The 21,476-nt window shown below is 36.0% G+C and overlaps 1 protein-coding gene across 1 annotated transcript; it reads right to left on the bottom strand.

Annotated features, from left to right (window-relative positions):
• Positions 1-1,823: 1,823 nt before the first annotated feature.
• On the bottom strand, positions 1,824-21,419 carry LOC6044883. Its single transcript, XM_038265511.1, has 4 exons — positions 20,379-21,419; positions 6,595-7,038; positions 6,150-6,518; positions 1,824-2,250 (listed from the first exon to the last, which is right to left on the bottom strand). The coding sequence occupies exons 1-4, from the start codon at positions 20,431-20,433 to the stop codon at positions 2,162-2,164; spliced, it is 957 nt and encodes a 318-aa protein (XP_038121439.1). The 5' UTR covers positions 20,434-21,419; the 3' UTR covers positions 1,824-2,161.
• Between the last annotated feature and the right edge of the window lie 57 nt (positions 21,420-21,476).

Genomic DNA, 21,476 nt, shown 5'->3' with positions numbered 1-21,476 from the left:
GTTGAAGTTGGTTGCTGGAGTCCCGAGTTATAATTATAAATGTTAACGGTACACAGCAAAAAATCCGATGGTAAAATCGCATGCAAAAGCATGCACATCACCTTCGTCAAAATAAACACTTAATATTACACACTGCATGTACAATTTTTGCAAACACAAAAAAAAGTTGCAACCGACGGGATTCAAACCCAGCACCAACAGTAAGGACTGGCGCCTTAGCCCACTCGGCCATCAGACCGATGTAAAGCTGTAAGGATAAACGCATATATAAGCTTGACATTTCGGTCAAGTAGGTTTTCCATACTGATGGGCTACATATTTCAAGGTGTAAAATCACATAAAATTGCATAAAATAATGCAATATTTATTTTACATTTACATTTTATTGTCGCACTTACATCAATTTTCAGGGAGTGACAAGATAGCACGTGATATAAATGCACGGAGTTTTTTTTTGGATTCCGTTGAATATCTCAGGATTGAAATTGTATTCCGGCTCATTTCCGGCCATCCTAGAAGTTTCTACATGTTTTCCCCATGCCTGTAGGAGCGAATGAACGAAAATTCAAAATTTCCCATAGTAATTTCCATGTAAACTTGAACCCGCTTGAGACAAGCCAGTTTTCAACCAAATGAGCTGAAATTTGGCGTGAGAGTCCCTATGGGTATGCCCTACAAGGGGAACCACACCAGAACTTGATCTGAGAACTTTTCAAAATCCGTACCCACCCTTGTGAATATAAAAGCAACAAAATGTTTTTAGAATCGCTTCCCTTTTGCTGTGTTGGGCCAATTTCAATTCGTTTGGGTTGGGATATAAATTTTGGTCACATATCGCGGTTGGGCAACTACCCTGAGAAAAAAGTAGAATTCTTTTAAAAAAATCACAAACTTTTGCCTCAATAGTTTTGGAAAGTATAGCCATGCTATTTCAAGCTACTTCTGGTTTCTTTGAAAAAAGTTTTCATCGTTTGTGTTTATTGCTATTGAAAACAATTTCAAATCAAGCCGAGATTTTTTAATTTTTTTCCGAATTCGGCCTCGGGGTTGGAGTCACAAAATCTTTAAAAGCTTGAGTCGGAGTCTGAGTCGCTGAAAAACTTTATGCCGATGACAGACTCCAAATCGGTTAATGTAATAGATACGACTGCATCTTTAAGCTTCCAAACAAACGTATTTTTACCCTTGTAAATCATTTCTCTTTAAATCTGGAGGTCTATCGCTGTCCAAACCCAAGCCCAAGTTTAGCTTGTCGACGTCCATCGAACTCTATTTTTATCCAGTCTGGGACAGCGGTCATCGTTGGACCCGGTGCGATAAGGGCTAATCCATATCGCACAAATACATCCCCACGTGGTCAGTGCGTTTGTATGTGTGTTGTATGTATGTGTGTGAACGATTCAAAGTAACGGAAACCCATATCTATCCTAGCGAAGCTTTTGGAGCGGTCGGTCGCGCTGAAGCGGCCATAAATGAATCGTATCAGTAATTCTGAACCAGCCATTTCCGCCGGATTAGGGACGGGACCTCTGGCGGCTGGCTTGGCGGCTGTGATTCGGACGCAAAAATGGGAGATAAATGAGCTCAACAGGCGAACTTTCTTATCAGCAGCCGAACCCCACGGCCACGTGCGCCACGTGTGCATGTGATGAAACGATGAACGATGAAGCTGTTAAAGCGAGGAGGCTTGACCGTACTTTGCCGAGGAGGTGAAAAAGTTGGCCTGCTTTGAGAGAGGATCTCGGTGTGTGGAGAGGCTCAATCATTCGAGGCCTTTATGTACTCCAGGGCTGTTCTTTCGTAATTGAGTTGGACGAGGTGGATTTTTTTTATTACAAAAGTTTCCTCTCTTTTTTCGTAACGGTATATCTTTTGTATTTACAAAATTTCACCTTTATTCACGTGCTATTTACAACTACTTCGGGGGTTGGTATCTTCAATGTTCTAATGTAGGACTCCGGGCGTACCTTGAACTCACTTACAAGTTAAATGCTAAGCACTTGTTTCACCTTTTCGAGAAGCAACAACCGATTGTGTACCGATAACTTATGGTGGTTTCTGGAGATATGCTTGGATTTTATAAACTATAAAACTTAATCGTCTACGAGGCGGCTTGTTTCGGCGGATTAACTACAATCAGTTAATGTAATTTGTCTTGATTTCATAACAAGTGCAGCAGTAACAACGTTGTCATCGTACAGAAGACGAGCCATCGGGAGAGTTGGTTTGGACGCGTAGTACCACTTTTCACTGTTGAAGACATAGAGAAGGATTGGTTAGTTAGCTGAGTGATTTTTCGCGCTTTTTTTCGCATAGTTCTCAACGCAGAAATCAGCTAAACATAAATTAAAAATAAATTTGGGCTGAATTAATTCTTCAACAGTTCAAGCGATAACCCAATTCTGTTGAATCCAATATTGGGTAAAACTCACACAGAAGTGGTCCTGATTCTTTTTTTATGATTTGTGAAATTATGATTCTTAATCAAGAAACTAAGGTTTACTTTTCGGTAAATCGACAAACATAAATTTCAATAAAAAAATGTTTTGAAATTTTTTTGCAACAGCTGCTTTTCCGGTTATTTTGCTGTAAAAATGAAATTTTCTTTCAAAATTTGTATTTTTTCACAATAAAGTGGGAAAAAATGTGGGATTTACTAGTACAATCCCGTTTTTGGCAACACGACTTTTGGACACATTTCCTTTCGTTAAAAATGATTGATGAATGAGACTAACTTTATTTTTCTTCCAAATTGTAGATCACACAATAATGAGCAGTTTAAAAAATAACGTTGATTTTTGGAAAGCAGAAATGTTTGAAAAATTGTTGTTGTCAAATACGGGATGGCACTTTATGTGCTTTTTATTATAAATTTTTCGTTACTGCAAAGAAGTTTTTTTTAGAGGAACGCAAGTTCATTTAGACCTTAAGGGCACACGAAGTGTTAAATTGAAAAATAAACGACTAATTTGATTGATTGATGAAATAAAACTGTGCTGAACATTCTCCAACTTTACAAAATTTCAAAAAAGGAAAAAGAGAGAAAAAAATCAATAAATAAACTTTAGGTACTCAGCAGTTCCATATGAAAGTTAAAGAAAAAAAATAAATAAAAGTGCTAATATTTGGCTCAAAATTTTTCTGGGGGTTTCTTGGCCAAAATAATTAGACCCGTATTTTTTTGTTTGGCCATTAGGGTGACCTACGCCGTGTTAGGGAGGTCCGAAAAATTGCCATTTTCGTCGATTTTCACAAAAACCACTTTTTTCAAAAAATCATAAATTCGCTCTATTTCAACCTATTTCAGTTGTCTTGGGTGCAAAAGAAAGATGATGAGTTTGACTTCTAAAAAAAAATAATGTGGAGTTTCAGAAATCTAGCCTAACATTTGAAAAAGTCTTATGAAAACATCAAATGCCGTTTTGACGGTGTCTGGACCAAAGAGCCTATATCTGAAAATATTTTTAACGGATTCCTCAGACAATTTTACATAACATATCAAAATTTTCGTAATTAAAAAACGCAACTTTTGGTACCCTAATATGTATAGGTCATCGCTGAAATTTTCGAGTTATCGCAGTTTTAGTGAAAAAAGTTGATTTTTTGCCGATTTCGTCAAATTCCCGTTTTTGCGCGCGGCGCGTCGTAAAACTCGGATTTTATTTTCAAAAAATCATAGCTCTGAATCCTGTTAATGAACCTTGCCTAATTTTTGATATGTTAAGTAAAATTGTCTGAGGAATCCGTTAAAAATATTTTCAGATATAGGCTCTTTGGTCCAGACACCGTCAAAACGGCATTTGATGTTTTCATACGACTTTTTCAAATGTTAGGCTAGATTTCTGAAACTCCAAATTTTTTTTCTTGGAAGTCAAACTTATCATCTTTCTTTTGCACCCAAGACAGCTGAAATCGGTTGAAATGGAGCGAAGTTATGATTTTTTGAAAAAAGTGGTTTTTGTGAAAATCGACGAAAATTACCATTTTTCGGACCACCCTAACACGGCGTAGGTCACCCTAATGGCCAAACAAAAAAATACGGGTCTAATTATTTTGGCCAAGGAACCCCCAGAAAAAATTTGAGCCAAATCGAAGCACTTTTGTTTTTTTTCTTTAACTTTCATATGGAACTGCTGTATTATTATATCAAGAAGATTCTGGAACGAATTGAATCAATCCATTGCGAAATGGAACCAAATCTGTGGGGTTTCTAAAACACTGCATTTTCAACATACAAATTATGAAAATGCTTACGGTGTATTAATACATAAAGAGACAGTCTACATAGGTTAACTTATTCAAAAAAAAAAAATTAAAACATGCTTTTAAATTGTAATGTTTTGTTTATCAAATTGGTTTGTTTTGAGTTGTAATTTTGATGAACAAATTTCAGGTATTCAAGTGAGTTTTGGTTGAAATTATGAAATGTTAATCGAAATGGTTCTTTTCTTTCTATAATTTTTTTTCAGTTCAATTAGATTAGATAAGTGTTTTTGTTTCAATTTTTTAATTCTGTTCCAGATTTAGCTAGCTGAGTGATCTGTAAGGAACATAATGTTTGAAAAAAAAACCCCTTTTCTTTTCAGTCGACACGTTTAACACGATGGCAGAATAATAATGGAAATTGATTTTCCATAAAAATATGTTTTTTTTTGTTTTTGAATATCAGTTCTTTAAACTTTACTGTTAGAGAAAGTAAATCCTAATAAAAATAGAAAACTGTTTTTATCCATTCTGTTATCTTTTCCTTTAAATAAAAACCATTAATATCAACATCAAATCAATATAATGACGAATTGGCCAAACTTAGTGTAAAAGCTAGTAGTCAGCGGACCAAATTACATAGGGCAATTTCCGGATGGTGGAGTACTAAAATTCTCTCTTAAGAATTCAAAATTTGCGAAATATAAGTTACAATTTCTCTAGATATCTGCTTGAGTTATAAAATTACATCATGATAAATAATGTTAAAATAGTAATCAAAAATTAGATTTTCTTAAATAATTTGAGCACGAACCAGTTTTCTAGTCATCAAAGTTACACCTTCCCATTTCCAACAACTCTTTTGAAAATACCAATTATTCCTCATGATTAAAAAAAATATTTTAGAAAAAAATAGACGATATCGGGAAAAATCTTTTTTTCGCTATAACTGCGATAGCTTGAAAATTAAAGCGATGACCCATAAATGTTTGCGTCTGCAATTACGAATATTTTGGTCCTATTTTATTGGCAAAAATTAAAAATACGGGTCTAATTATTTCGGCCAGGGAACCCCCAGATTTTTTTTTTACTCGAAGCACTTTTTTTCTTTAACTTTCCTATGGAACTGCTGTATAAACCAATAAAAGCTAGTACTTGAAGGGCAAAATTAAATGGAAAAGGGGCAATTTTCGGGTGGTGTAACACTAATTTTCTCTCTTAAGAATTCGAAATTTTCAAATGTGATTATCTCGAGTTCAAACATTTTTTTTTAAGAATTTTAGTTTGTAGACCTAACATTTGAAATTTTACCAACTTCATATAAGTCGGCCTAAAATTTCTCGAGATAATTGGTTGTGTTTGAAAATTGCAACTTTATAGATAATCTTAAAATATTCCTCAAAAATTAGATTTTCTTTAACAACTTGAGCGTGAACCAGCCTTTTAGTTATCAAAGTTAATTCTTCCCATCTGCAACAACTCTTTTGAAAACACCAATTATTCCTTATGATTCTCACATTTTGGCAGCTGTCTAAAGTTGAGGTTCGTTTTTGGTCAGAAATTTCCTCTCAAAAAATCATCTTTTTTTTTATTGCTCTCGAATTAACTAAATGTTTTAAAATCGCCATTTCAAAGTATTTGCTCATCATTTTAGATTGTTATTTACGGTAGAATTAATCAAATTCTTCCATATGACGGTACGCTTATTTTTTTCTTCCAAACTTCCAAGCTTCAGGAAGAGATGGAATTAATATGGAAACTCTCCCTTTTTCAGTTTTTTCACGTCCAAAAAGTAAAAATGTAAAAAAAAAGAAAAAAAATACATTTTTTGAGTCGAGCGTTTTTTTCTATCGGATTGATTTGCCAAACAAAACAAATTTTTTGAACAATTATTAAATTTGTACAGAATTCACGAACATTCTGCGAAATCGTGAAAATTAACTCACCCAGCAGCATGGCTTCGCGATTATCCAGCGTGGGCTGCTCCCACTGCAGGATACTTTCCTTGCCCTCGCGCCACAGCACCGGCGACAAACTGGCCACGCACCGTATCCGCAGGATTCCGTCCCGGTAGTGATGCGGCCCGACGACCACGTTCAGCCCCAGGTAGCTGGTGATGAGTCCGTGTGGATTCTGGAAGCGCGGGTAGGGCACGAGCATGCCCGGATCGGTCACCTGGACGTCGTTCAGGTACCACTGGAGCGTCGACGCCGGGTAGGACCGGCCGGAGGTGCAGTTCAGCTCCAGCGTTTCGCCCATGTGGTACGACCGGTGGTCACTGTCGCCGTTGATGTGGGGACCGTCTTTGGGCATGTCTGTGGATGCGGGGGAGAGTAAGCGAGAGAACTTCTTAACCAAAAATTCTCATAAATTCGTTCGGGCAAAACTCACATATCACATCCATCCGGCCCTCGCCCTGGACCGAATCGAAGCTGGGCGCCTCGGCGGAGATTTCGCACCGGTACACGCCGGAAGATTTCAACGTCAGCGAGCGCAGCAGCACCTTCGTGTTGTCCGAGTGGTTCGGATCGACGCGAACGCCCTCGATTTTGTAGCTCTTGATCGGTGGCGTCGCCGACGGGACGTACCGGTAGAACTCTTCGTTGTCCTTGTACCACTTGACCGAGTAGATCTTCTCGCCGCCGTGCCGCTCCTCGCCGTCGTTGTAGTAGTCCTGGAAGACGTCGAACGGATTGCGCGAACTGGGCGGGATCTGCTCGCGAGTGCGGCCTGCCGGCTTTCCGGCCAGCTCGTAGCCGCACTCGAGCAGGGCCGATTCTCCGCGGAACTTGTAGCTGGGAATGCGAACCGTGTGAAGGTAGAGGGGGAGGACACCTGGAAGAGAATTTGAGCAAAAAAAAAAAAATACATTTTAGAAATGCGGTATTTGATGATCAGAAAGATTTTAAAGTTTCTATTCCAGAAGCCAGCGTGCCGTCCTTTCCCAGAATACCAGACAAAGTTTTCTTTGAAAGTACTTGAAAAACTCAAATATAGCTACTTGAAGTTTGTTCGTTCAGAGCTGTGTAGCCTTGTAACAGATACTTGAAAGCAAAATCATTTTTCCACCTATTTTCAGCGCACACAGTTTCTGCTGTTTGATGGTGAAGGGTGGGGAAGGTTGGAAAGCAAAAGGGGGACTTAGTGTTTCCTGCAACTGGGGTTTGTAAGCTCTTCGTAACATTTTCCTTTCTGGAATCGATTCAACCTCACCGGCAGAAATGAAAGCACACGCATCAGTGCAAGTTGTAACTCAAAGAACAACTTTTACTCGTTATTGCTTCATTTGCTGCCTTGTATGTAGGGTAGGTGTTGCTGAGTTGGATTTTTCTCACTGGATTTAATTTCAATTTCAGAAAAAAAATAACAAGCAGACTTGAAAATACATATTTGTTTGAACTTGAAGACTTTTAAAGGTTTGCTGTGTGTCAAATTTGACAATTTCCACTGTTGTTAATAGTTTCGGGAAATCCCAGCAGAAAATGTTCCCCTTTTTCACAGTGAGAATGAGTGCTTTTTGCTTTGCTCTTTCCTTTAAATGTCTTGATCTTGTTTTTTCATGCTTATGCTTCATTTGTAAAGAGAATTAAATTGTTTGCTTTTGACGTTCGTCGTATGCTAGATAATGGATTATTTCACTGTAATTTAAAGACATTTTTTATTAAGACAAGTGCCCTACAAATTTACATGGATTTTGCCTAGTCAGACCCTTGGAAGGCCAATTTGAAATTTTATTTGACAAAGTATTCTTAGTCAATACAAATTTTGTTTCAAGTTGCTTTAAAAAATCACCAAAAGCGGGCAAAAATATTCCTGAAATTTTTAAGTTTCATTGACACAACTTGTTCAATTAGTTATAAAATATTTCAAATACACTACATGAGTTTTTTAAATTTATATCAAAAATGGGCTCTTTAGTAGGGCATTTCTCGGATTTTGAATTTCCCGGGAAACAGGGAAAATATTTATATCCAGAGATTTTTAAAAATGTTTCAAGCTTGAAGTCATATAATTACAGTCATCCCACAAATTCGGAACGGTTTCAAAATCGATAATTGAACTTAATGATTCGTTTACCTTCATTTGAAAGCTTTTCTTGCGATCTATCGAATGATGTATTGAACATCTGCAAATTTTAACTTTTATATGAAGTTTTTGAAGAATTACTTTGACCCTTGAAATCCACAAATTCGGATCAATTTTTTCTTACGAATGTAAACAAACTTTGGATCCCTCCAGGAGTACATATTTATTACCAAATAATGACTTCACTCAATGAAACCAATGAAACTCAAGCTTAGTGATGTTTTATACATAGTTTGATAACTTTTGTTGTGGAAATATCAGTTAAATTCAGGTGTTCCACAATTGTGGGAGGTTCAATAACATCCCACAATTATGAAACAGGCCATTTGCTGCTCTGGACAAAATAGTCTTGGAATGAAGTTTTTTGTTCAAAAAGTACTACTTTTACTAGTGAAATAGCAAGATAATGTCCAAATAAAGGTTCTAAAATTCATATAAGCTACTTTTGGCATGCTATTGACAAATTATCATAAAAGTGTTCCGAATTTGTGGGTGTTCCGAGGTAATTTGTTGTGCTGCGAGTTTTAAATCAATCGCAATTATATATCCAATGTGTTTAAGAGTAAATACTTTAGTTTCTTTAAATAAGTGAATTGAAAATATAATATAATTGATAAGTCTGGTACAAATATTTTTAATAGATTCTGTCAATCCCTCCACCGAGATTATCAAAAAAGTTAACCCTGCGTTTAAAACCATTTTCAGCATGATTGGGTTTATAAAAAATTGTTTTCAATTTTTGAAAATTTTATTTGTAAAATTCTGCAAAATGTTTTTTTTTCGCTAAAATTTTTGTTTTTGTCAAATTTTCATTATTTGAAAACTAATGATTGCAAAACAAGTTAACTTGTGTAAAATGCACTTAAAACACTTGTTTTATTAAAATTTTGAGATTGTGGTTTATTATTTCAATGTGTGTTTATTTTTTTATTTTATTTTCCCAGGGGCAGAGCCAACAAATGCCTCGAAAGATATTTGTATCGGCTTGACAAAAAAAATACGCAAGAAAATAAACGAAAACAAAAAAATAAAAACGTATTTCAATCAAATAAAATTTATAATTCGGCGTTCTGCTCAAAATTTAAATTTAAAATAAATTGTTTTGTATCTCCGTTCAAGTCACTACAATCAACCAGGGTGAATCGGGACTACAGCCTTAATACAAATATTATATTATACAGAATTAAATTTGAAAAAAAACTGTTTGGTAATGTTTTTGTAGCAACTTGCAGAAAATCAACTGATTAAACCGAAATCAATAAAATATATCAAAATATTATGCAAAAAATGTGGTTTCAACAGCTGTCTAAATCCGTTACTTTTGTTTTAAATTTCAATAATTTTCGATAATATGAGTGCATAATTGAAAAAGGGAGCGCGTGGTCGTAAAAAATATTCGGAGTGAAAAGTGATTTTTTTTTGTGCCTTTTGTTTCGCATTTCTGTCGTGTATTGCGTGCTGTGAAGAGATTTGAAATTTGCTCGCGTTATCTTAATTGTAGAAACAGTAAAAATATACTGATAAGTCCAGCCCATAGCACTTATGCTCGGTTGGCACACGTTCGATTAAAAAAACTTTCTAAATCATCACTAATTTATCTTTCCGCAGCCGGCTACCTAAGATTTAAAAAAATCAACCGATAAACAAAATGCTCATGGTCACATCACTGCCATTAGTGAATCCTGACCTCATACCCATCTACTAACCCCCTCAAAAGTCATGTGATACTTTGTCGGAGAAGCAGTCGATTGGGCGGTCTCTATCACTCAAGTATCGGACTAACATTCCCATCCACTTCCCCGTGACTCTACCACTGGTCGTAGCCGGCGCCGGTATTGATCAGCATGATAGGGGCCTTTGAGAAGTTGCGAAGCGAGGAAAGATAGCACCCACTCATCTTCCACGGCTCGTGGATGTAACTTCTGGAGGTCCTGGTCAATAACGGAGTAGCAACTGCGGGTGGGCACCTATGCTTATGCTTATGCTTAATTTCAATAATTTTCGATAATATCTATTGCCAATAACAATTTTAGTGCATTGTAATCTTTTGGTTTACTAAGTATTCAACTATCAACTATCACAATCAAATCTGAAATTCTAGAACAAAATTCTGAGATTCAGAAATTCCTGGTTTTGCAAAAATCCCGCGAATACACTATGGTACATTGGGTGGCCAAGTTTCAAAAAAGTCACTTTCTCCAAATATTTTTTGGTATTTTTTTTCTCGAAAGTAAACATTCTAACTAAGAAAAATCCAAATTTTCAAAGCTCTAATTTTGTTCATTACGGAGATACGCAAGCTGAAAGTCAAAAAATGGAGTAAAAATCTAGCGTTTTTCGTAAAAAAGGCTGATTGTTTAATTTTAACATAGCTCAACCATTTTAAATATTTTATTAGGACAATTATACATCGTTGGAAAGGTAATGAGATAAGCTTTGAAACTATTGATAGATAAAATGTTGTTTCCAAACCAAAACTGAAAATTTCATCGAATAACTGGAGCATTTTTTTGACAAAACTTATTTTTTTGTGTTTGTTAATCGAGTACTTTTTTTGCTAACAGATGCTAAACATGAAACTAAGATCACTTGAAAGATTGGATCATAATCTAACATTGCTGAAATTTCCAGCCTGCATTTTTTTGCGTTTTCGGAGATATGCCATTTTGAACATTTACGTTTTATCAAAATTTGCTGCAATCTACATATGCGCCCGTTTATTTCACTTGCTTTGCTACCTACTTCGTGGGCACCGTCGCTTCAAAAATCAATACCTGGTTTCAAGAAGTTCGAAATGATTTTATTGGAATTTTCTGTTACCTATATTTATAATTGAGTGCCTTAGTCAAAATGAGGTATTCGTACCGAAATTTCTCAAGCGAAACTGGAGAATCTCAGTTTGATACCAAAAAAAGTATTCAGCAAAATATTGAGTTGGTATGATGAATTTCTGCGATCAATCCATGAAACTGATCCACATTTAAGTTCTATGTTGGTTAGTACAAAACATCATAAAAATTACCTTTAACATATCCTGAAGCAGTCGGAAACTCTATAATCATATGAATTTTCATGAACAAGAACATTAGGATTAGTAAGAATATGGTTTGTATTTTATCGTTTTACTTCATAATTAATATTTTGAATGAAATCAATTTTCTGTTATTTGATTTAACAATTAAAATTTTCGAAATTTATGTCTGTAAGGATGGGGGGTCTCAAGTTATATGGCATGGACTCACAAAAAGAAACACACAGCAGTAAATAATAAATATTTGACTTGAAATGAATTTATTACGCTTAACAAAATATTGTTGGGGGGGAGGGGAGGAGGAGGGGGGGGGGGGGTTTGAAAGACAGAGGAGGGAGGGGTTGTGTCCTTAAAGTGGGGATGTATTAGCTTATCCATAATTTAATAATATAAACTTGCAATACAATATATACGCAATTCTGTTGCACTTGCAAATGTATGAAAAGACTATTTATTATAAACAATCAACTATTGAAAAACATGAAAACTCATAAAAATCGACGTATATCATTTCAATACCATACAATTACCCAAATTTGTATGAAAAAACATTTAAAAAGCAAAAAAATAATTTGGCCGCCTGTTTGTATGGAGATGGCCCATAGTGGAATTTTGTTTCGGCAAATCAATGGCAATGGATGTACTACTTTTTGTATTTTTTTATTTCGAGACTGGAAAAAGCCACAAAAGTTTGGAAATAGGTATATTTTCATGAATTTATTGGTATTTGGCAATTTATTGCTATAAGCATAACAGTATAATTGGATAATGTATTTTGTGATACTTTTATTTATGTAAGAGAACATTTTGGTGACTTTTTCAAGTCTCCAAAGAATCTTGCCTATTTTTTTTGTCTCCAAAAGAATCTTGCCTATTTTTCAATTTCTCTTTGTGACTCCGACCAGGTCTAACAGACCTCAACTTTTATCCTGCATTATTTCCTGGATATAATTTTATTATTTGAAATTGCAAATCCCTCCTGGTATCCTGATTTAAAATGTTTTAGTTGTCATTCACATATTTCCAATTTATTTACCAGAAACCAATTTGTTAGAATAATACAAATAATTTCTTTAAAATTAGTGATAGCGATGATACATATTTCTAGCAATGATAAACAAGAATATCCATGAATTTGTAACATTGCCAATCTAACTCTGTCTCAGTTGTATTGTACATTGATGTATGTGAATTTTAATATTTTTAAGAGGATATAAAACATAATTTGTCTGGCATAATATTTGTTAATAATCAATGATTTTTAATGTATATATGACTGACAATGTGTGGGTGACTCACCACACATAACCTTCGGACGCCTAGAAATGAGCAGAATCTTGCAACAGAGCTTACAAAAGAAATAATGACGGGGTCGTTAAAGTGGATTGCTTTAAGACTGACAATGTCTTTATTTTTATTATTTATCCAAGCGTTTGAATGTCAACACTGACTTTAACTGTAATTAGCTTTTCTAAACTTTTTAAAAGAAAATAATTGCATTAATTTCTATGAACTTAACAATTCTTTTAGCCATGAGAAGTTTTTTTTTTACTCATTTGCTTAGGTTTTTGAACTTTGTTCGTTCATGGGCAGCGAATATTACTTAAATGAGAGATAAGATTTTTGATTAATAATAAATTTTAGTATAAGTAAACAAAATGTCTCACATTTCTCAATAATTCTTCGAGTGTTTGTTCAGTTTCCAGAATTATGATAAACATAACTTTATCTGCTTTTTTTATTGTTACAATTGTTTCAAGCATAAACTCATCGCTTAAAATCATACGAAGAGATTGCGCATTCGGATAACTGTGTTTATTCTAGCATTATTATTAAAATAGTCAAAATTGATAATTGTATCAGCTTCTTAATGATGTTTATCATCTACTTTGTGGTTCAACCGCTTTCCCTTTTGGGATCAATTTTAAAGATTTATGTCATGCAAAACAAATATTTACCAACATACTATCCCTCTATCAAAACATAAATCTATACTATTCCCCATAATGCCAGCATCAATTGACTTTTTTTTTACCGATGCAAACATGGTTTATTTTTGCTTATTCTGCGTGCAAAATAGGCAATTATCCCGGTGCCACGTGAAACGTATAATTTATTGCGTTCCATTTTATTTTTTCTGTATAAACAACATTGCAACAAGCCTGACAATTTTTCCACACACCGTAGGGGCCATTCACACTCTGGTGGGAGAAATGAATCAACCGACGTTGATTTGTTCGCACCGAGCGGAAATAATGACGATCGATTTGCTTGACGGGTTTTTTTTTGTGTGATCGCGATTAAACTTAATTTGGTTTTCTTTTTTGAAAATTAGTAAAAGTTCAAACTCAATTTGGATTGTTTTCATTTTGAGAACTGTTAAAAATTAATTCTTGTGGAATGGTTTCTCTTAGTTTTAAACTAAGACAAATGATTTTATCCGGAATGACTTAATAAAAATGCAAATGAAAATTAAATGATCTTGATTGATATTCAATTGTTTTGTTACTTAGAAAGAGAGACAAATTAGTTGCAGATAGTTTCACAATCAAACCTACCCATTTGTCACAAATTTCAACAAAGAGGATTTGAAATAACATTGATTAAATAAAACTGCTCAACCAACCAAATTTCCCCACTGACAACCAATCGATGGATTTAGTTATTTTTTCATCCGGAATCCACCCCACGCCACGGTCGGTTCGGTCCAATTCATGAACGATTTTGCGACACGATAAAAACCACCGCCGGTCAATAGAATGTGCCCCGAATTGATAACGAGTCGAGCGATGAATGGACGTGAATTTTAAATTCTATGGTTTAAAAAATTTAATAAAAAAAATCCTCACAGCTGTCTGCGTTGACAAGTGGGGCTGCCTCCCCCCCCACGCAGTCTAAATTGAGTGCACTCTTGCTTCCTCCGGCAGTGATGTGTAAAATTTCGACGAGGAAAATAGTTTTTCCATCACCGCCACGATGGCTTATCTGCAGGGAAGGGAAAATTGTGAAAAATTCTCCATGGAACTCGACCAAAGTTGCACACAATAGTGTCGAGTGACAATCTGAATTAATTTCTCAGCCGGACGGCGAAAAGTGAGTTCTGGCGGGGATGAAAAGTTGACCAGAACAGGAAAAAAACAGCACACCAAACACGGTCACTAGTAGTGGTGACAGAGAGAGAGAAACAGTCGTGTCGAGCTCGCTCGGACGTTGAGAGTGAATTTTTATGTCGAAAAGTTTTTTGCAACGGGATTAAACTGAACGACGTCAGGCCTGGCTGCGCCGGATGTTTGGCGAGAGGGGGCACTTCTTGGAATTAGTGAGGACACCCCCGCACACCAACGGCGACACACACACACACACGAGAGTTCAAGTTTAAGCTGATTTAACATGCACTTTTTGTCGGTTTGGTTCCGGTTAGCTGCGCTCAATCCAGTAGATGAGATGAGTATGTTTTTAGCCTGCGAACATTGCTTGAAATCAACTGCGACTATTGTCGAGTGATAAAAGAACACATGCTGAATGACATTCATTATGGGACTGACTATGGCCCAGAGTGCACCTGACTTATTTCATAATTTCAGGGTGATGCTTGCTATTTTGACATTTTTTTTTGGTAGTGACGTTGGGTCTTGGGATTGTAAATTTTTTTTTAATTGTCTATTCTATAATTTAGAAACATTGCTTCTTAAAAAAATACCCTGCAAAGTTACAAAAAATCACGAAATTTTACAATGAATTTTATTTTGAGAAGTGCATGAAATTTCCCATAAATTGGCATGTGCCAAAACAAATTTAAAGTTGAGTAACGAAAAGTAAAGGAGGTTTTGAAAATATGTTTGTGTTTTTTTCGATGAAGAACAAGTTTTTTTTAGGCATTTCGAAGAGGAAACTTTGCTGAAAAAATCACGTTCCTAGAACAAATCTAGAGTTTTTTTTCGAAAAGGTCCTATAAGCTACAGTCTTTCATATGTTTATAGGACCTTTTTTACAAAAAAAAAACTCTGGGAATCTTAATGCTGGTTCTGAAGAAGAGTTCGACTACTGGTAGGGAACAGTCGTAGATTTGTTTCTGAGGATGACCGAAAAAGACGAGTAGGCCGAAACGTTAACAAATAAACGCAGCATGTACACCCAGAATTGGGCATCGGCATACGAGAGAATAAAGAGCACGATTTGGTAGTAAAATGGTACTGTGTGGGGACTGAGAGGATAAATCCCTAAATCACCGAGAGTACTTAACTCATGGGTTCATCTTCAAAAAAAGTTCATGTATCAAAAAAAAGTACCGACACCGAGACTCGAACCTAAGACCTTCGGCATATTGAACCGTGTCTTTGCCGTATGGGTCACAACGGTTCGGTGACTAAGTGGCGGTCATGTGTCCATATAAGCCACTCAATAGGATGAACTGTTGCAATGAACGAATGAACACGCGAGAGGACTATACTCTCGCAAAATAGCACTTTCCTCACGTTTCTTTTCGTGAGGACTATCCCCTCGTTCTTTAACTTTGGGTGTATTAATCACCGAAAAATATCAATCAAAACCCGTAATCACAAAAAACAACGGAACTACTTGAAATTCAATTTCCGTCAAAATCATCTTGGTACTGCACTGCCCATGTTAGCATAAATGTCCCATATGCAAAAACAGCAAGTAAGTTTTCACGAATAAATTGATTTCCCCCTGATATCCAGAACAAAGTACTGAATATTGTAAGCTCTTTTGAAAGTGCACACGATTTTGAACCAAACTGCATCAATAACTCAAAAGTGATGAAAATACATATGGAACATCTATGCGATCAGGGGCAGTGCAATGGTCCAACTATTCTTTAAAAACAACTTGCAACAACAACTTTTTCATTTAATTTTTAAAAGACCCTCTTTAATCCAAATTTGCCCCTAGGAGGGTTTTCTTTTTTCAAATTTTTGATCTTAAAAAAGCATTTGTGAGTAAATCTCTAAAATTTATAACTTTTTTTTTCTAAATTTTTGAAATTTGTTAAACCTTTTCAAGCCTGAATTTTCAAAAAAAATGTTTTTTTTTTTGTAAATGATGAGAAAATGATTCTTGCGACCCTACGAAAATTATAGGCTAGTTTTGGAATTTTTCATTTTTGGGTCTAAAAGGGTTGAGGAACTTTGACCACGGTTACAAAGGGAATCCTATGACAAAAGAAGCCATTTTGAATCAATTTTCAGACAAAACTCCATACACCCAAAATTAAAGAACGAGGGGATAGTCCTCACGAAAAGAAACGTGAGGAAAGTGCTATTTTGCGAGAGTATAGTCCTCTCGCGTGTTCATTCGTTCATTGGAACAGTTCATCCTATTGAGTGGCTTATATGGACAAATGACCGCCACTTAGTCACCGAACCGTGGTGGCCCATACGGCAAAGGCATGGTTCAATATGCCGAAGGTCTTGGGTTTCAGTCTCGCTACCGGTACTTTTTTTTTTGATAGATGAACTTTTTTGGAAAATGAACCCATGAGTAAAGTACTCTCGGTTATTTCGGGATTTATTCTCTCAGTCCGCACACAGTACCATTTTACTACCGAATCGTGCTCTTTATCCTCTCGTATGCCGATGTCCAGTTCTGGGTGTACAATTTTACAAGCTGGTCGAAACGAAACTATTGGCACTACGCCCCCCGGGGCATGGCCTTCCTCTAACGTGGGATTTCTGCTCCAGCGCCTCTGACGAGACAGGAGAAACCGGGACCGACGTTTTACTTCACCATCCGATAGAAGCTCAGTGGATAAGGCGGGAATCGAACCCGCGTCTCATAGCATCATCGGGATCGGCAGCCGAAGCCGCTACCCCTGCGCCACGAGACCCACAAGCTGGTCACTCGTCCTGAAAATCGGTATCTTTCTTCGGAATTTTCTGATCAATTTGATGTCTTTGCCAAAGTTTCAGGTTATGATTGTGCCTTTTCAGAAAAATTAGAAAAATTCACGATCCTGAATTTTTCAAACCAAAAGTTAAATTTCCAAAATTCGTATTTTTTTTGAAATATTTTGAAACGATTAAGAGCGAGTTTTTCACCGATGTGAAACAGGTCGTATCGAGGTGCTCCGATTTGGATGAAACTTTCAGGGTTTGTTTGTCTATACATGAGATGAACTCATGCCAAATATGAGCCCTCTACGATAAAGGGAAGTGGGGTAAAACGGGCTTTCAAGTTTGAGGTCCAAAAAACATGAAAAATCTAAAAATTGCTCGCATTTCCGTAAAACTTCATCAATTCCAACTCTCTTAGATGCATTTGAATGGACTTTTGAAGCCCTTCAAAATGTGCTATAGACATCCAGGATTGGTTTAACTTTTTCTCATAGCTTTTGCAAATTACTGTTAAAAATGGATTTTTTTAAAACCTTAATAACTTTTGGCAACAGCCTCCAACACCCATACTCCCATAGGTCAAAAGTTAGGGAATTTCATGGACTATAAGTCTACGGAAATAACTTTTTGGCCAATTGCAGTTTTTCTCATAGTTTTTCGATTTTTCTATAACAAACATTTTACAACGTTAGTTTTTGCCCTTTAGGCCGCCATAGCGCCACTTTTTGGTCTCAATCTTGTCATATTCGGAATCCTCGGACAATTTCACGTAAGTTAGAAGTATTGGAGTTGTAAATTTGATTGAAAAAAATGCCATTTGGAATGAATCAAAATATTTTTTAACATTTTGTCGGATTAGGGGTAAAACAGATATTCGCCTACTTGATACAGCATTTGACGTATTGATCACAGAATAAACCAAATCTAACTTTTTTTCAAAAATGTTTTATTTAATTATTTTTCATAATCATATTTACACCTCCAATACTTCTAACTTGCGTGAAATTGACCGAGGATTCCGAATATGGCAAAATTGAGACCAAAAAGTGGCGCTCTGGCGGCCTACAGGGCAAAAACTAACGTTGTAAAATGTTTGTTATAGAAAATTCGAAAAACTATGAGAAAAACTGCGATTGGCCAAAAAGTTATTTCCGTAGGCTTATAGTCTATGAAATTACCTATCTTTTGACCTTTGGGAGTATGGGTGTTGGAGGCTGTTGCCAAAAGTTTTTGAAGTTTTAAAAAAATCAATTTTTAGCAGTAATTTGCAAAAGCTATGAGAAAAAGTCAAACCAATCCTGGATGTCTATAGCACATTTTGAAGGGCTTCAAAAGTCCATTCGAATGCATCTATGAGAGTTGGAATTGATGAAGTTTTATGGAAATGCGAGCAATTTTAAGATTTTTCATGTGTTTTGGACCTCAAACATCAATGCCCGTTTTAACCCACTTCTCTTTGTCCTAGAGGGCTCATATTTGACATGAGTTCATCTCATGTATAGACAAACAAACCCTGAACGTTTCATCCAAATCGGAGCACCTCGATACGACCTCTAGAACAAACCGAGCAGAATCTACGAATACTGCCTCTTAAGTGGACTCAATAGGGTGAGTTCAGAATGCTGCCAAATCAGACACCGGAGACATATTTTTTTTTAAATTTTATTTTTCGATAAAATCGAAACAACATTGTCAAACACAACTTAAAGATCATTTTTAGATACAAACCGAATTTGCAATTGAAAATGACACACAACTTGTTCTGATAAAAAAAAACTCTTGGCTGTGTTTTTAAATGATATATAAAAGCAGAAAACAGAAAATTTATCAAAATTTTCTTTTTTGAATTTGTTGATCGGACTTTTGTGAAATTTTCTGTTCTTTTCTGTACACACTGTTTAGAAATTTCTGTGCTTAAAATTATCTTTTGAATGGACTAATATCACTAATTATAACATTGTATTTTTGTATTGTATTTTTTAATGGAATGAGAACAAAATTCCACAACAGATTAATTTTAAACATGAAATCAATAGTTTCCAGCCCATTTAAAATATTTTTTGGAGGAGTGCATTTTCTTCATAAAGAAAATTATTCGAAATACCAGGACATAAACACTTGAAAAAGATGCACTTTATCAAAAATTGATTGCAAATTTGATTTTGCATCATAAAAAGATTTTTGAAATTTTGAAAGGAAAAACTCTTGAATTTTTGAAAACTGAGGGTTTGGTGGTTTGACTTGTTCAATGTAACATTGCTAATGTGATGTTGTTGTTGTTTATTGAATTAAGAGTGACTTAAACCGAAAAGTGGTTATCCGTCGCCAGAAATGTTTCATTATTTATAGGTCAAATTACTAACATGGATTTTAGAAACATTTTACAGGATTAATATATTAAAATATTATGTTGACTAATAACAGTGTTTTGCAATTGATGAGCTTATGTAACAAATTCATAACAAATATTAGAGACCAAAACAAAACAAGATTGCAATAAGATAATAGTTGCTGATATGGGAAAACAAAAAAAATCGACGGTAAAGGATGTTGCCTTCCTCACCGATGTAAGGCTAGTTTTTCGCTCGAAAAATGAACTTTTTATAGAAAGCTCGAAGACCTACCTTCATGTATACCAATCAATTCAGAATAGAAAATTGAACAAATATCTGTCTGTCTGTGTGTATGAGTATTTACAGCAATTTCACTTTAAAATATCACGATTAAAAAAAAGTTGAAAGCCACATAGTTTATGCATGACCCCTAATGAACAATCCAAAACATAACTTTTTTCTTTTTACTTTCCCCTCGAGATTTGAACAGACGACCTTTGGATTCCATTAAGATGTGCTGAGGTTATTCGTAACTAATTAAAATTTTCTCACCTTTTAAAATTAGGTTTTCAAGCTAAGATTTGTTTGGGAGACCTGACGATCAACATATTTTTTTAAAATTCGAATATCTAAGGAATAAGTCTTATTTATTCCCTTTTTATTGTTTAATTCTATGAGTGTTCAATTCTTCGTGTTTTATTATCTCTGATTTAATGAAAAAGTTTCTTGTTATTTACTATTTGCACAGTTTTTTTTAAATCAATCAATGAAAGCAGCCATAATCAATATATTAGATAAATACACCTTCAACAAACTATCCACCTCCAACAAGTTCCCAAATAGTTTTTCTACCACCCACCTGCTTGCACTCACCTGTCAGGAGCAGCATCCTGCACAGCACACCAATGACTATTTGCACCAGCAGCATTTCTTTGCGGAACTTTGCACACCGGTAAGAGCAAACGGAAGCAGCTATTATATCCTGATGCCCACCCACCACCCTTTTGCCAGTTTGATGGATCAGTTTTATTTCTTCCCTTTTTTTTCTCGTCACTATTTGTCGCTCTGTATTTGTACCTACATTTCCGGGGACCGATGGCGATTTGATTTCAATTTAACCCGACATTTCCCTGAGCCCACACACATTCACGTACGTCCTTCTTTAATTTCCGGAAGCCACAGATTTCACCACCACCCTGCAGTGTTGGTTGCTTGTATTGAAATAAATCGTTTCCTCTACCCTCCCCCCAACGCTGTGATTCACTCGTACAAAACTTAAGCTACGTTTCCGCCCCCCCTGAGGGTGTCTGCCTTTTCTTCTATTATTGTTGGAGGGTGGCTTTTTCACACACAAATTTGTCTCGCAGTACAGAGCTAACAAAACTTTTCCTTTTGTGGGGGGTGGGAGGTGCTTCTTTTCCACTTTTTCCACCCGAGTGAACCTAATCCTGGCGCTTCTGGCTAAGCGTGTTTGTGATGAACTCATGCGTAAACATGTGGCAATTTGTTCTCATCAACTGCAGCGACCAAGTCAAAGCTAATCACTACTGCAAACACAACCCCACCACGTCTCCATCTCATTAATGGAGTTGAGAAGTCAACAGTCAGTTAAGCGAGCGGGTTGAACCCACTCACAAATCACTACTTTCCCACTTGACTCCGTTGGTCGTGTTGATCTTCGGAGGAGGTCCTTCATTAGCCTTAATGAAATGTCCTTCCGGAAGCGCAAACTTTTCCGATTTTTCCTCGTTACCCTTGGCCACAACTCATCGGGGAGAAACGTGCCCAAAGTGTACACAACACAACACACACGCACTGGAATATAATTTGCAAAAGGATTTCCACCGGGAGGACACGCAACCGAAAAAAACACGTTCAGCGCCGTCGTGGCCACGATTGGGACTGTTTTGACGCTCGGGCGGTCGTTAAAAATGTAAACGCCAGGACGAGTCGTTTTCAAACCTTCGTGTT

This window comes from Culex quinquefasciatus, chromosome 3 (assembly GCF_015732765.1).
Source record: "Culex quinquefasciatus strain JHB chromosome 3, VPISU_Cqui_1.0_pri_paternal, whole genome shotgun sequence".
NCBI lineage: Eukaryota > Metazoa > Arthropoda > Insecta > Diptera > Culicidae > Culex > Culex quinquefasciatus.
This window is presented reverse-complemented; position numbering and strand designations above follow the sequence as displayed.